The sequence below is a fragment of the Oncorhynchus tshawytscha genome, linkage group LG02, assembly GCF_018296145.1.
Source record: "Oncorhynchus tshawytscha isolate Ot180627B linkage group LG02, Otsh_v2.0, whole genome shotgun sequence".
Classification (NCBI taxonomy): domain Eukaryota; kingdom Metazoa; phylum Chordata; class Actinopteri; order Salmoniformes; family Salmonidae; genus Oncorhynchus; species Oncorhynchus tshawytscha.
This window is the reverse complement of record NC_056430.1, coordinates 9025751-9040281: the sequence shown is the minus strand read 5'-3', so window position 1 is coordinate 9040281 and position 14531 is coordinate 9025751. Positions and strand designations below refer to the sequence as shown.

General features: G+C 44.6%; 1 protein-coding gene across 1 annotated transcript in view; it reads right to left on the bottom strand.

Moving 5' to 3' along the window:
• Positions 1-2976: 2976 nt before the first annotated feature.
• LOC112238339 (collagen alpha-1(II) chain-like) overlaps positions 2977-14531 on the bottom strand; it is a 108904-nt gene continuing 97349 nt past the window's right edge. The window contains 12 exon segments of the mRNA XM_042329976.1: positions 2977-5310; positions 6451-6557; positions 6560-6692; positions 7098-7285; positions 8028-8316; positions 8985-9019; positions 9022-9091; positions 9228-9281; positions 10399-10560; positions 10845-11006; positions 11582-11689; positions 12094-12201. Of these exon segments, the coding sequence (XP_042185910.1) occupies positions 5164-5310; positions 6451-6557; positions 6560-6692; positions 7098-7285; positions 8028-8316; positions 8985-9019; positions 9022-9091; positions 9228-9281; positions 10399-10560; positions 10845-11006; positions 11582-11689; positions 12094-12201 (1563 nt within the window). The 3' untranslated portion in view covers positions 2977-5163.

Sequence of the window (14531 nt, the reverse complement as noted above, 5' to 3'; positions counted from 1 at the left end):
CAATACTGGTGGCTTTATACTGGTGGCTTTATACTGGTGGCTTTCATCTTCAATACTGGTGGCTTTCATCTTCAATACTGGTGGCTTTATACTGGTGGCATCTTATACTGGTGGCTTTATACTGGTGGCTTTCATCTTCAATACTGGTGGCTTTCATCTTCAATACTGGTGGCTTTATACTGGTGGCTTTCATCTTCAATACTGGTGGCTTTATACTGGTGGCTTTCATCTTCAATACTGGTGGCTTTATACTGGTGGCTTTCATCTTCAATTCTGGTGGCTTTCATCTTATACTGGTGGTTTTCATCTTCAATACTGGTGGCTTTATACTGGTGGTTTTCATCTTCAATACTGGTGGCTTTCGTCTTCAATACTGGTGGCATTTATACTGGTGGTTTTCATCTTCAATACTGGTGGCTTTATACTGGTGGCTTTCATCTTCAATACTGGTGGCTTTATACTGGTGGTTTTCATCTTCAATACTGGTGGCTTTCATCTTCCATTGTACTCTTAATAGGGAACACTCACTTTGACCAAATTATTTTTGACAGACAGATAAGCAGATCGTTACAAACATATAACCTGAGGGACTGTCTGTTTCTATTCTGTATATCAGGTTCCAAAGGCATGTGATGTTGTTTAGTGTTCGGGATGATTAGTCCTACTTTATCTCTCTCCAGCCCTTGATGATCAGTGAAGGCTATTTAACCTCTCACTCTACAAGGTCACTGAGTCTGAACCAGCCAGTCATCTACATTCATATCCTGTGTTTTATCACCCTACGAGCCAGGACACAGCCTGAGATTCTCTGGCAGGCCACTGTTGACCAATTCAAAGTCTAGGTTGAAAACTAAAGGAGATCGGGCATTTGCCCGAGACTTTGGAATGGTCTGCCAGAGGACATCAGGCTTATAGATTCAGTGCCTCTTTTTAAATCCCTTACCGAAGACACACTTTTGTAAAGATGCTTAGTGATTTTATTTTACGCTGTGAAGCATGTTACTTGTATCGAAAAGCGCTATACAAATAAAGTTATAATTATATTAAACCCCACTAATCCCTCAATCCGCACTGCATCCGTTCCTTCCTGCTGTTCTACCCTGGCCCTAGGAAGCAGGTGATGAATCCGTTTTTAGTCATCAAGTACGTAACAAGCAATCATTTCTAAATTGGCCAAGTGGGAGAGGCTAGTGTATGACGGCAGGGTATCATCTGTCTCGGAAGCAGAGAAATTAAATGAAGACCTGATTTTAGAATTGATTTAATAATTTTCAACAAAGATAAATGTTAATTATCAGACGAATGAAACAAACTTTAAAAATTTTTTTTTTTTAAAGAAATGCTTTGTTTCTGTGGATCCTAACGTATCTTCTTAGTGATGTTTTATTAAGGACTGGTTTTCTGTCTGTGTGGTTAAAGTTATGGTCCTATATTTTCCTCCTGGACTTTCTTATTGTTAGTGAAGTGAGTTTAAAGAGACAGTTGACTTTGAGATATTTCCGATTGAGCCGAAATATGCAGCTATTACCGTGAATGCAGTGTCCGCGAACACGTCATGGATTGAAACTAGGGACTCTATTCAGTCATGGAAGTTCAGCGTTACAACCTAATTTAAAGGCAATGTTCCCGCTTTAGCGGAGACCGCATTCACGGTAAACGTTGCACATGCCAGCTCAATGGGAAAGGATCTTAAAATGTATATCGCAGAATCTGTAACGCTTCAGCGATCCAGACCGAATAGCTGAATGTTGTGAACTAAATGAAAGCATTCAGGTGAATGTGTAATACGTTGAATGACTTTTTTTTTCTGACATTATTGATTGAGAATGAGTCCTGTACCATATTGTTGCTATATCAATCAGAAAAGGATATTATGTGTTTCGTGAAAAAAAAAACTGTTTGTACAGTAGCCTATATGTGGTACGTTTCTATGGAGATATTCCTATTCCTTTTGTCTCAGACAAACCCTAAGAGGTTTTGTATTGTGTGTGTATGTAATGTTGTGGCATTCAGAGTTCCATTCTAACACAGGTTGTGGTATAGCACTGTCAATTTCAATGAGAGCACTGTCAATTTCAATGAGAGCACTGTCAATTTCAATGAGAGCACTGTCAATTTAAATGATAGCACTGCCAATTTAAATGATAGCACTGCCAATTTAAATGAGAGCACTGTCAATTTAAATGAGAGCACTGTCAATTTAAACGAGAGCACTGTCAATTTAAATGATAGCACTGTCAATTTAAATGATAGCACTGTCAATTTCAATGAGAGCACTGTCAATTTAAATGATAGCACTGTCAATTTCAATGATAGCACTGTCAATTTCAATGAGAGCACTGTCAATTTCAATGAGAGCACTGTCAATTTCAATGAGAGCACTGTTAATTTCAATGAGAGCACTGTCAATTTCAAAGAGAGCACTGTCAATTTAAATGATAGCACTGTCAATTTAAATGATAGCACTGTCAAGTTAAACGATAGCACTGTCAATTTAAGTGATAGCACTGTCAATTTAAGTGATAGCACTGTTAATTGAAATGATTGCACAGTCCCTTTAAATGATAGCACTGTTCATATAGCACCGCCCCTTTAAATGATAACCCAACTCCTTTAATTGATTGCACTGTCCTGTCATTAACTGTAGTGTAAATGTTTTATGTCATAGGCTACAATGAATACCACAACCTGAGTGACAAAACCGGTCTGTGGAGATGCCAATAACCCAGACAACAAGAACCAAGCATGTCTCCTTCTGTGTCATTTTTACAACGGGGTTTATTTGTGATGTATTTTCGTCTTGCTGATTTCGTTTTTCTCCTGTTGTTTTAAATGTCAATCATTAATCTAAACAAAGACGACGACATCGTAGATTCGGGAACCAATACATCAAATAATAAATGAACTTTAAAACCAAATTACGGGGGAAAAATAAAAATATATATATAGAAAAAATAAAAGAAACGTGGCTCTGTGTTGTTTAGAGAAAAGCTTCTACCTTTTATTGCTACGGTGAAAGGTGAAAGGTCAGGAAAGAAAAGGGAAAAAAATGTAAAGACAGGATGACAATCAGTTCATACAGTTACTGACGATAGCGTTTGGAAATGTTTCCCTTCTCTTATCTAGCATGCTTAAAAAAGAATCTGAAAATATTGAAAAAAGGTTTTTACATTTGACAAAATAGTACATGATATGAACTTCGCACCTCCTCACAAACTGTTGCATACTCTCTCCGATGAAGAAAACAACAAATAAAATGGGGTGCCACCCACTTGTGATCCATGGTCTCTCCTTGTGTGTTCTGACTACATTCCACCCCTCGATGAGCATTTAGCTCAAACACACAGACCAACGGAAAGACCCAATCAGGACACAGAATCTAGATTTGGTACGGCTTCTATCTCTGGGAATATAATACCGTCAACAACAACAACAACATCAACAACAACAACAAAGTTCAATCATACTTTCAGGTTTCAGAAACAAATAATCTTCCCAGATATGTTTTACTTCTTCTCTGGAGCATTATGGGGGGTGAATAACAACCCCAAAAAACACCCACACCACCAGAGCACCCAACCTCACACACACTCTTCTCTGGAGCATTATGGGGGGTGAATAACAACAACAACAACAACAAAAATCAATAAAATGCAAAGCGACTTCAGCCTGTTAATTGTTTTTTTTTCTTTTATTTCCAATTTACATGAATCAAAACCGTAACAAAAACAAAATCATGATCATCATATTTAATAATAATAATAATAATAGTAATGATGTTATTATTAACAATATTACTATTATTATTAATATAAAAAAATATATTTACTACCCCCTCACAAACGAATGCACACCCTCTGCCCTGGTCGTGGTGCTTTCCCTCTGTGTGTAGATGAGGGTTGGATTGTCCAGTCGTGATATCAAGTCAAAAAGCCATATCCCGTTCCTGATCCTAGAGGGGCATGGCCAGGGCCGAGGTACTTCCTACCAGGGCAGAAAGTACTTCCTGTGTGAGGGGACAGCAGGGGGTTTATGGGAGGAAGTGGAGTGGGATAGGTCAACGGTCAAAGTCAACTTCTGTTGGGCTTCTCACAACATGGGGTCTAATGCACCAAAGAGAAGATTGCCAAAGCTGGATTTGTAAACTTGGATACAGGATTTAACTTTGCTCTGTTGTTTATTTTTTTTGTGTGTGTGTGTGAGGTAGCTTAAAATATTATAATTAAAACAAAATTTTAAAAAAAACAAAATAAATTTAGAGCTCGGATTGATTCCGAATTGAACATGTCTCTTTACAAAATATATTATGGACATGGTTTTTGTGTCATTGGGTTACCACGGAGAAGGGGCAGGGTTGGGTTGGAGGGAGGGGGGGGGGGGCAAGCAACATTTACCACTCTGAAAAATGCATATATATATATGTATACACACATATACATATATGTACACACATTATAAACATGTCACTAATACATTAGTATCTGGTTGTTAAAGAATACAGACTTGTTTTACAACAATAGCACCATTTGACTTTATTATAATACACAGCAACTTCCTGATACACACTGGGGCGGCGATTGGAAGTAGGAACACCTGCACTTATCACACTGCCAGATTTTTTGGTTTGGAATTTATATAATATTTAGGGTGTGGAGGTATAGAGGAGGAACATAAAAAGGGGGAACTGATAGAATATGTATGTTGTTGTGGGTGGGGCCTTTTTACAGGCTACACCCACTCAGTCCTAACACACCTGGGACCCACACCTGAACAATAAATAAATAACACCAACTCATTGTTTGGCACGCTGCCTCTTTCTCCTCTTTCTCCTTTTTCTCCTCTTCTCCTCGATCCTTCTTGTTAGTGGGGTGGTGCTCCCAGGGTGGGGGGTGGAGGGAGGGCTGGGGCACCATGGGAGGGGGGTCTGATGGAGGGAGACTGGAAGGCCACGAAATCCCAGATGAATATTGCCGGTGCCATTCAGTGCAGGACTTAGTTGGAAAAAGCACTTTCTACTTAAACAAAAAAAATTATATAAAAGTGTCTTGATCTTTCTCTATTCTTTCTTTCATTCTTCCTTTTTTTGATAGAAGCGTGTGTTCCTCTCTCTCATATTTTATGTGTTTTTCCCCTCTACTTCTCCTTCTTTTCATCCCTCTTTCTTTACAAGAAGCAAACTGCGCCGACGTCAACACCAAACTCTTGGTCCGCTCCTCCAATATCCACAGGAGCGATGTCCACGATGGGCAGCCGGCTGGTCTTCTGGGATCTGTACTCAATCACTGTCTTTCCCCACGTCCCTTTATGTTTCTGGGGACAGAGAGACAGACATGTTATAGACATGTTATAGACATCGATAGGGGATAGACATGTTATAGACATCGATAGGGAACAGACATGTTATAGATATGTTATAGACATGTTATAGACATCGATAGGGGACAGAGAGACAGACATGTTATAGACATGTTATAGACATCGATAGGGGACAGACATGTTATAGATATGTTATAGACATGTTATAGACATCGATAGGGGACAGACATGTTATAGATATGTTATAGACATGTTATAGACATCGATAGGAGACAGACATGTTATAGATATGTTATAGACATGTTATAGACATCGATAGGGGACAGACATGTTATAGATATTGATAGGGGACAGACATGTTATAGACATCGATAGGAGACAGACATGTTATAGACATCGATAGGAGACAGTCATGTTATAGACATGTTATAGACATCGATAGGGGACAGACATGTTATAGACATGTTATAGACATTGATAGGGGACAGATATGTTATAGACATGTTATAGACATTGATAGGGGACAGATATGTTATAGATAGGTTATAGACATCGATAGGGGACAGACATGTTATAGACATGTTATAGACATTGATAGGGGACAGATAGGTTATACACATGTTATAGATATTGATAGGGGACAGTCATGTTATAGACATCGATAGGGGACAGACATGTTATACACATTGATAGGGGACAGACATGTTATAGACATGTTATAGACATGTTATAGATATGTTATAGATATGTTATAGACATGTTATAGACATTGATAGGGGACAGTGAATGAGTGTATTTGTGGGTTGGGGTTAAATAGTCTCAAAACTGTTCCGTGTGTTTTCATCACAGTGCAGCCATCCTCCATCACATTGTATGCAAAGTGGCTGTTGCCTGTGTGTGGGTGTGTATGTATGAGAGAGAGAGTGTGTGTGTGTGTGTGTGTGTGTGTGTGTGTGTGTGTGTGTGTGTGTATGAGAGAGTGTGTGTGTGTGTGTGTGTGTGTGGTGTGTGTGTGTGTGTGTGTGTGTGTGGGTGTGTTTGTATGAGAGAGTGTGTGTGTGTGTGTGTGTGTGTGTGTGTGTGTGTGTGGGTGTGTGTGTGTGTGTGTGTGTGGGTGTGTTTGCATCCTCTCACCGTGCAGCCGTCCTCCATAACGGTGTAGGTGAAGCGGCTGTTGCCCTCAGCTCTGATCTCCACGTCGTTGGAGCCCTGGAGCAGCACGGCCTTCTTCAGGTTCCCGTGGCCCCGTCCATATAGGCCACGCTGTTCTTGCAGTGGTAGGTGAGGTTCTGATTAGCCTCGGTGGACAGCAGCCGTAGGAAGGTCATCTGGATGCTGGCCGTGTTGGCTGCCAGACTCTCATCGCCATAGCTGAACTGTAGAGGGCAGCAGGTAGAGAGGAGGGGAGAAGGGAGGTTAGGAACGGTTCAACAATGGATATCATATTACAATGTCAATGGTTCAAACTAGTGAGAGGGAACAGGGAGACAGGGATGTAAGAATCAATGACATCATTATATCAGAACTAAATCAGAATTTTGAACGGACTTAGTGGCATTGATTGAGATAATGTACGTAAAAAAGTAATTGTGTCGTATTTTAGTAAAACAAAAAACAGGAATACCCTAAAGGACCGAAACAAATCACAGAGAGGCTTGAGTAAATAAGTGCACTGCACACATAACAGATGTCACCTGAGATTGAAAAGGGGGAAAAAAATATCACGATTGTACGATAATATATAGAAGAGAGCCGAAACAAGAGATTGAAGGGTGACTCACGTGGAATCCTCCGTTCATGGTCTCTCCAAACCAGATGTGTTTGGCAGCCTTGCTCTTGCTGGACCACCAGTTCTTCTTGGGGATGCTGGCGGGCTTGGGGTAGACACAGGACTCTCCGGTCTCCATGTTACAGTAGACCTTGATGGCGTCTATGGTGCAGCCCTGGTTAGGGTCGATCCAGTACTCTCCTGCAGACAGACGGAGGAGACAGAAAACGTCTCAGATTGAATCAGCTCTCTAGTACTCTGTACTACAATACATATGTTTATATTTACTTTCTCTTTTGAATAAGACAGAATCTTCTAGACTTCCCTAAATATTATGGAATTTTTGCCCGACCTAATCAGTGGGGGCAGGAGCAACGTCACCTGAGCAGGAGAAACGTAACCTGAGCAGGAGAAACGTAACCTGAGCAGGAGAAACGTCACCTGAGCAGGAGAAACGTCACCTGGGCAGGAGCGACGTCACCTGAGCAGGAGAGACGTCACCTGAGCAGGAGAAACGTCACCTGAGCAGGAGAAACGTCACCTGAGCAGGAGAAACGTCACCTGAGCAGGAGAAACGTAACCTGAGCAGGAGAAACGTCACCTGAGCAGGAGAAACGTCACCTGGGCAGGAGCAACGTCACCTGAGCAGGAGAAACGTCACCTGAGCAGGAGAAACGTCACCTGAGCAGGAGAAACGTCACCTGAGCAGGAGAAACGTCACCTGAGCAGGAGAAACGTCACCTGAGCAGGAGAAACGTCACCTGAGCAGGAGAAACATCACCTGAGCAGGAGAAACGTCACCTGAGCAGGAGAAACGTCACCTGAGCAGGAGAAACGTCACCTGAGCAGGAGAAACTTTAGGGCCCTGAGTTTTTCCTGGTCAAGTCATGTTGCTTGACCCCTAAAACAAAGAGCCATTCTTCGCTCCTATCCCATCACTCACCACTCTTCCAGTCTGGGTGGCACAGCTTCAGGTCTCTGCAAGTACGTGCAGGGTTCTTCTTGGAGCCCTCGGGGGAGCGGATGTTCTCAATCTGGTTGTTGAGAGACTTGAGCGTGGCGTCCACCTCGGCATCGTGCGTCCTCAGGTTTCCGGAGGCCTGGTCGGCCCTCATGTACCTCAGGGGATCGGGGGATTTCTCAGGCTGAGACAGACCAGCGAAGGCAGACATGTCGATACCAGGGCCGGGAGGACCAGGAGGACCAGGGGGACCGGAGTTTCCAGGTGGACCCTGAGAAAACACAGACAGAAGAAATTGGAAAACCAAGACGCTAGACTACGAGCTACTGGTGATGTGCTGCTACCAGGGCCATAGGTATTACAGAAGAGGAAAAGCACAGGGCAGAGGGGACATAAAGCACAGGGCAGAGGGGACATAAAGCACAGGGCAGAGGGGACATAAAGCACAGGGCAGAGGGGACATAAAGCACAGGGCAGAGGGGACATAAAGCACAGGGCAGAGGGGACATAAAGTACAGCTGGCATCAGGTGTTTATATAGCTGGCTGCCGTCTCAGATGACACCCTGCTCCATACACAGGGCATTACTTAGGTAGCACACTATACGAGGAATAGGGGGTGATTTGAGATTTGCACCATGTCACACACTGCTTTCTCCTCTTCTCTCTCCTCTCCCCTCCTCTCACCTCCTCTTCTTTTTCCTACCCTTCTCTCTCTCTCTCTCTGTCTCTCTCTCTCTCTCTCTGTGTCTCTCTCTCTCTCTCTCTCTCTCTCTCTCTCTCTCTCCTCTTCTCTCTCTCTCTCCTCTCTCTCTCTCTCTCCTCTCTCTCTCTCTCTCTCTCTCTCTCTCCTCTCCTCTCCTCTCCTCTCCTCTCCTCCTCTCTCCTCTCTAGTACTAAGATAAATTGAGAGATAGATGGGAGATGAGAGCGTTACTCACAGAGGGACCAGTCTCTCCAGAGCGACCACGGGGTCCGGGGGTCCGATGGGGCCGGGCATACCATTGGAACCATCCTTTCCAGAGGGACCAATGGGTCCGGGAGGTCCCTAAACAGAACACAAGGATTCAGATGTACTGTACTGTAGAATAGAGCTCTGCCTGCCATGCTCTTTGGCTGACAATAAGGAAGGGTACATCTCAAACCTCTATGTAAGAGTTGTTAATCATTCTGTCTATACTCACCCTTGATCCACTTGGTCCGGCAGGTCCAGAGGCACCCTGGTCTCCAGATTGACCCTATGGGGAGAGACAAGGTGAGACAATGTCTATAGGACAGATTGACCCTATGGGGAGAGACAAGGTGAGACAATGTCTATAGGACAGATTGACTCTCTGGGGAGAGACAAGGTGAGACAATGTCTATAGGACAGATTGATCTATGGGCAGAGACACGGTGAGACAATGTCTATAGGACAGATTGACCCTCTGGGGGGAGACAAGGTGAGACAATGTCTATAGGACAGATTGACCCTATGGGCAGAGACAAGGTGAGACAATGTTTATAGGACAGATTGACCCTCTGGGCAGAGACAAGGTGAGACAATGTCTATAGGACAGATTGACCCTATGGGGAGAGACACGGTGAGACAATGTCTATAGGACAGATTGACCCTCTGGGGGGAGACAAGGTGAGACAATGTCTATAGGTCAGATTGACCCTATGGGAAGAGACAAGGTGAGACAATGTCTATAGGTCAGATTGACCCTATGGGGAGAGACAAGGTGAGACAATGTCTATAGGACATACACAACTACAGGTAAAGGCTAAAGGGACATTTCAATGATAGAGACATTTGTGATATAGAGACATTTGTGATATAGAGAGATAAGGGGGTATAGGGAGATTAAGGGGTATAGGCAGATTAGGGGTACAAGGAGATAAGGGGGTATAGGCAGATAAGGGGGTATAGGCAGATAAGGGGGTATAGGGAGATAAGGGGGTATAGGCAGATTAGGAGGTATAGGAGATTAGGAGGTATAGGAGATTAGGGGGTATAGGGAGATTAGGGGGTATAGGGAGATTAGGGGGTATAGGGAGATTAGGGGTAGAGGGAGATTAGGGTAGAGGGAGATTAGGGTTACAGGGAGATTAGGGGTACAGGGAGATTAGGGGGTACAGAAAGATTAGGGGTAGAGGGAGATTAGGGGGTACAGAAAGATTAGGGGTAGAGGGAGATTAGGTGGTACAGAAAGATTAGGGGTAGAGGGAGATTAGGGGGTACAGAAAGAGATTAGGGGCACAGGGAGATTAGGTGGTACAGAAATATTAGGGGTAGAGGGAGATTAGGGTTACAGGGAGATTAGGGGGTATAGGGAGATAAGGGGGGTACAGGGAGATTAGGGGGGTACTTACGGGAGGTCCGGGCAGACCCTGCAGACCAGTGAATCCTCTGTGTCCTTTCTGTCCTCTCTCTCCACCTTCTCCAGCCTCACCCTTGTCTCCACGGGGTCCTTGAGGTCCAGCCATTCCTCTGGCTCCAGCAGGCCCGGCAGGTCCAGCGGGCCCTTGAGCTCCCTAGAGAACAGCCAAGAGACAGACACAGGGTCAGGAAGGGCTGCAATACATTAGTATCTGAGTAAACCGGTATATCTGAGAACCTTATGGATAATAAAAACATTATGAATATATCGACTGAACTCAATCACATATCCAGTTTATCCTGGCAAGAGAAAATAGACAGAAAACAATAACATGGCCTGGGTTATTCACCTCTCAAGAGAGGGGGTTTTAGGGTGTTAAAAGGCTTCTACGGGGTGCCATTGGGGATGTTATGGGAGTGATTTCGGGTGTATACTCACAGCCTCTCCCCTGTCTCCCTGCTTGCCGGTGGGGCCGACGGGGCCGGGGGAACCATTAGCACCTGGGGAGCCAGGAGCACCAGCAGGACCGGTGTTACCACGGTCACCCTTGATTCCAGTGGATCCATCTCTACCAGGTGGTCCATCAGAACCAGCGTTGCCCTGAGAGACAATCACACATTGTTTAATATCAGAAACATCAAACGTATAGTCAGTGATCCAGTTAGTCATGACAGTGAGTTAACGTATTGTACCGAAGGTATAGAGATGACCATGAGAGGCCATAACGGTGACACTGTGCTGCATTGAATGGCACACTATTCCCTATATAGTGCACTACATTTGGACAGAGCACTATGCGGACCCTGTTTAAAAGTAATGAGCAATATAAGAACTAGGATGCTACTTCAGACACAACACGCTATGGGACAGACACTGACGTCTGCCATTTCAGACAACACGCTATGGGACAGACACTGACGTCTCTGTCATGTCAGACAACACGCTATGGGACAGACACTGACGTCTCTGTCATGTCAGACAACACGCTATGGGACAGACACTGACGTCTCTGTCATTTCAGACAACACGCTATGGGACAGACACTGACGTCTGCCATTTCAGACAACACGCTATGGGACAGACACTGACGTCTCTGTCATTTCAGACAACACGCTATGGGACAGACACTGACGTCTCTGTCATTTCAGACAACACGCTATGGGACAGACACTGACCTCTCTCCCGGGCTCTCCAGCGGGTCCAGTCAGTCCAGGGGGTCCCACTGGGCCAGGGGGCCCACGGTCTCCGCTTCCACCAGGAGCTCCTTGTTTACCAGGCTCTCCCTGGGGAGATGGACACACGGGTCAGTTGGTGGACCACCAATAGGGGGCGACACTCTAATCAATAGTCATATATTCACTGATCTTTTCTTTGAATATTCATCCATTCTTACTTGAAATGGGTGGGATGGGTACAAGTCAATTGACAGTACAATATTATTCTGTCATCTATAATAGGCGAACGAATCATAATGAATGAATGAATAGTCTAATGAACGAATGAATGAATAGTCTAATGAATGAATGAATAGTCTAATGAATGAATGAATGAATAGTCTAATGAATGAATGAATGAATAGTCTAATGAATGATGAAATAGTCTAATGAATGAATGAATGAATAGTCTAATGAATGATGAAATAGTCTAAGGAATTAATGGGATCTGTAATGTAGTGTATGTGACTTACAGAGGGTCCTGGCAGGCCAGGGAAACCTCTCTCTCCACGCTGTCCTGGAAGACCAACAATACCACGCTGTCCAGCCAGACCTGAAGGACCTGAAGGACCATCGGGACCCTGGGAGGAGGAAGAGAAGAGGAAGAGAGGAGGAAGAGAGGAAGAAGAGGAGGAAGAGGAGAGAAGGAGGAGGAAGAGAGTAGGAGGAGCGGAGGAGAGGAGGAAGAGAGGAAGAGAGGAGGAGGAGAGGAGAGGAGGAAGAGAGGAGGAAGAGAGGAGGAATAGAGGAAGAAGAGGAGGAAGAGGAGAGAGAGAGGAGGAGGAGCGGAGGAGAGGAGGAAGAGAGGAAGAGAGGAGGAGGAGAGGAGGAAGAGAGGGGGATGAGAGGAGGCAGAGAGGAGGAAGAGGGGAGAGGAGGAAGAGAGGAGAGGAGAGGAGGAGGAAGAGAGGAAGAGAGAGGAGGAAGAGGAGAGAAGGAGGAGGAAGAGAGAGGAGGAGGAGGAGAGGAGGAGAGGAGGAAGAGAGGAAGAGAGGAGGAAGAGGGGAAGAAGTGGAGGATGAAGAGGAGGAAGAGAGGAGAGGAGGAAGAGGGGAGAGGAGGAGGAAGAGAGGAAGAAGAGGAGGAAGAAGAAAGAAGAGAAGAAGAGAAGAGAGGAGAGTAGCAGGAGAGGAGAGGTGCAGGATAGGAGGAAGAGAGGAGTAGAGGAGGACGAGAGGTGGAAGAGAGGAAGAAGAGGAGGAAGAAAAGGAGGAAGAGGGGAGAGGAGGAAGAGAGGAGAGGAGGAGGAAGAGAGGAGAGGAGGAGAGGAGGAGGAAGAGAGGAAGAAGAGGAGGAAGAGAGGAGAGGAGGAAGAGAGGAAGAAGAAGTGGAAGAAGAGAGGAGAGGAGGAAGAGGAGCAGGATAGGAGGAAGAGAGGAGAGGAAGAAGAGGAGGAAGGTGAGGAAGAGAGGCGGACGAGAGGAGGAGGAAGAGGAGGAGAGGAGGAAGAGAGGAAGAGGAAGAGAAGAGGAAGGGGAGGAAGAGAGGAAGAAGAGAAGGAAGAGGAAAGGGAAGAAGAAGAGAGGAAGAGGTGGACGATAGGAAGAACAGGACGAGAGGAGGAGAGGAGCAAGTGGAGGACAAGAGGACAGTGTGTTATTTTCAAGGATCTCTAATATATCAACAGAAAAACTATAAAAATCTGTAAACACACTGGAAAAACAAGAAAAAGCATTTTGTGTGCAGTGCATCCCCTCACTTCTGTGATTTAGACCAGGGAGGATCAGAGGGTCTTATCATGTCTGTTCTCTGGACTTGCCTGTCCAATTTCAGTAACAGACAGCTATGCCGGCTGTTAGTTCAGTACTGCTCAGGGGGTGAACTGTACTGCAGGGAGTGGGAAGTACAAAGTAAAACGCTTGTCCTCTCTGCCATCATATCTCTGTTCAGGGGAAGCCCACAGGGGATTTTAACGCCCTGGCAGACAGCAGTGTGTTTGGGCTGGTTATTGGGTCAGTGATGGACACGTGCTTTGTTGTGATGGGGGCGAGGGAATAGTGTTGTCCATTATAAATGGACCTTTCTTTCATTCCCTGGACTGATGTTCATGCCGGTTGGGTTGGAAGTCAAACCAAAAGAGAGACTTTTAAGGCATAAAGCCAGTATTGTTTTATAGCTGCAAAACCCCCAAAATGAATGTATTTCCGTGTTAACTTGAGTGGTGGGATGTGTGTTGTCAGTGACATCACAATCTGAAGAACAACATGAGTTCAGAAACACTGTGGTCTAAATAACTTGTCAATGTTGAATGAAGCATAAAGCCTGTAAGGACCTGTATTGATAAAGCCTGTAGGACCTGTATTGATAAAGCCTGTAGGACCTGTATTGATAAAGCCTGTAGGACCTGTATTGATAAAGCCTGTAGGACCTGTATTGATAAAGCCTGTAGGACCTGTATTGATAAAGCCTGTAGGACCTGTATTGATAAAGCCTGTAGGACCTGTATTGATAAAGCCTGTAGGACCTGTATTGATAAAGCCTGTAGGACCTGTATTGAATAAAGCCTGTAGGACCTGTATTGATAAAGCCTGTAGGACCTGTATTGATAAAGCCTGTAGGACCTGTATTGATAAAGCCTGTAGGACCTGTATTGATAAAGCCTGTAGGACCTGTATTGATAAAGCCTGTAGGACCTGTATTGATAAAGCCTGTAGGACCTGTATTGATAAAGCCTGTAGGACCTGTATTGAATAAAGCCTGTAGGACCTGTATTGATAAAGCCTGTAGGACCTGTATTGATAAAGCCTGTAGGACCTGTATTGATAAAGCCTGTAGGACCCGTATTGATTAAAGCCTGTATTGATAAAGCCTGTAGGACCCGTATTGATTAAAGCCTGTAGGACCTCTATTGATTAAAGCCTGTAGGACCTGTATTGAATAAAGCCTGTAGGACCTGTATTGATAAAGCCTG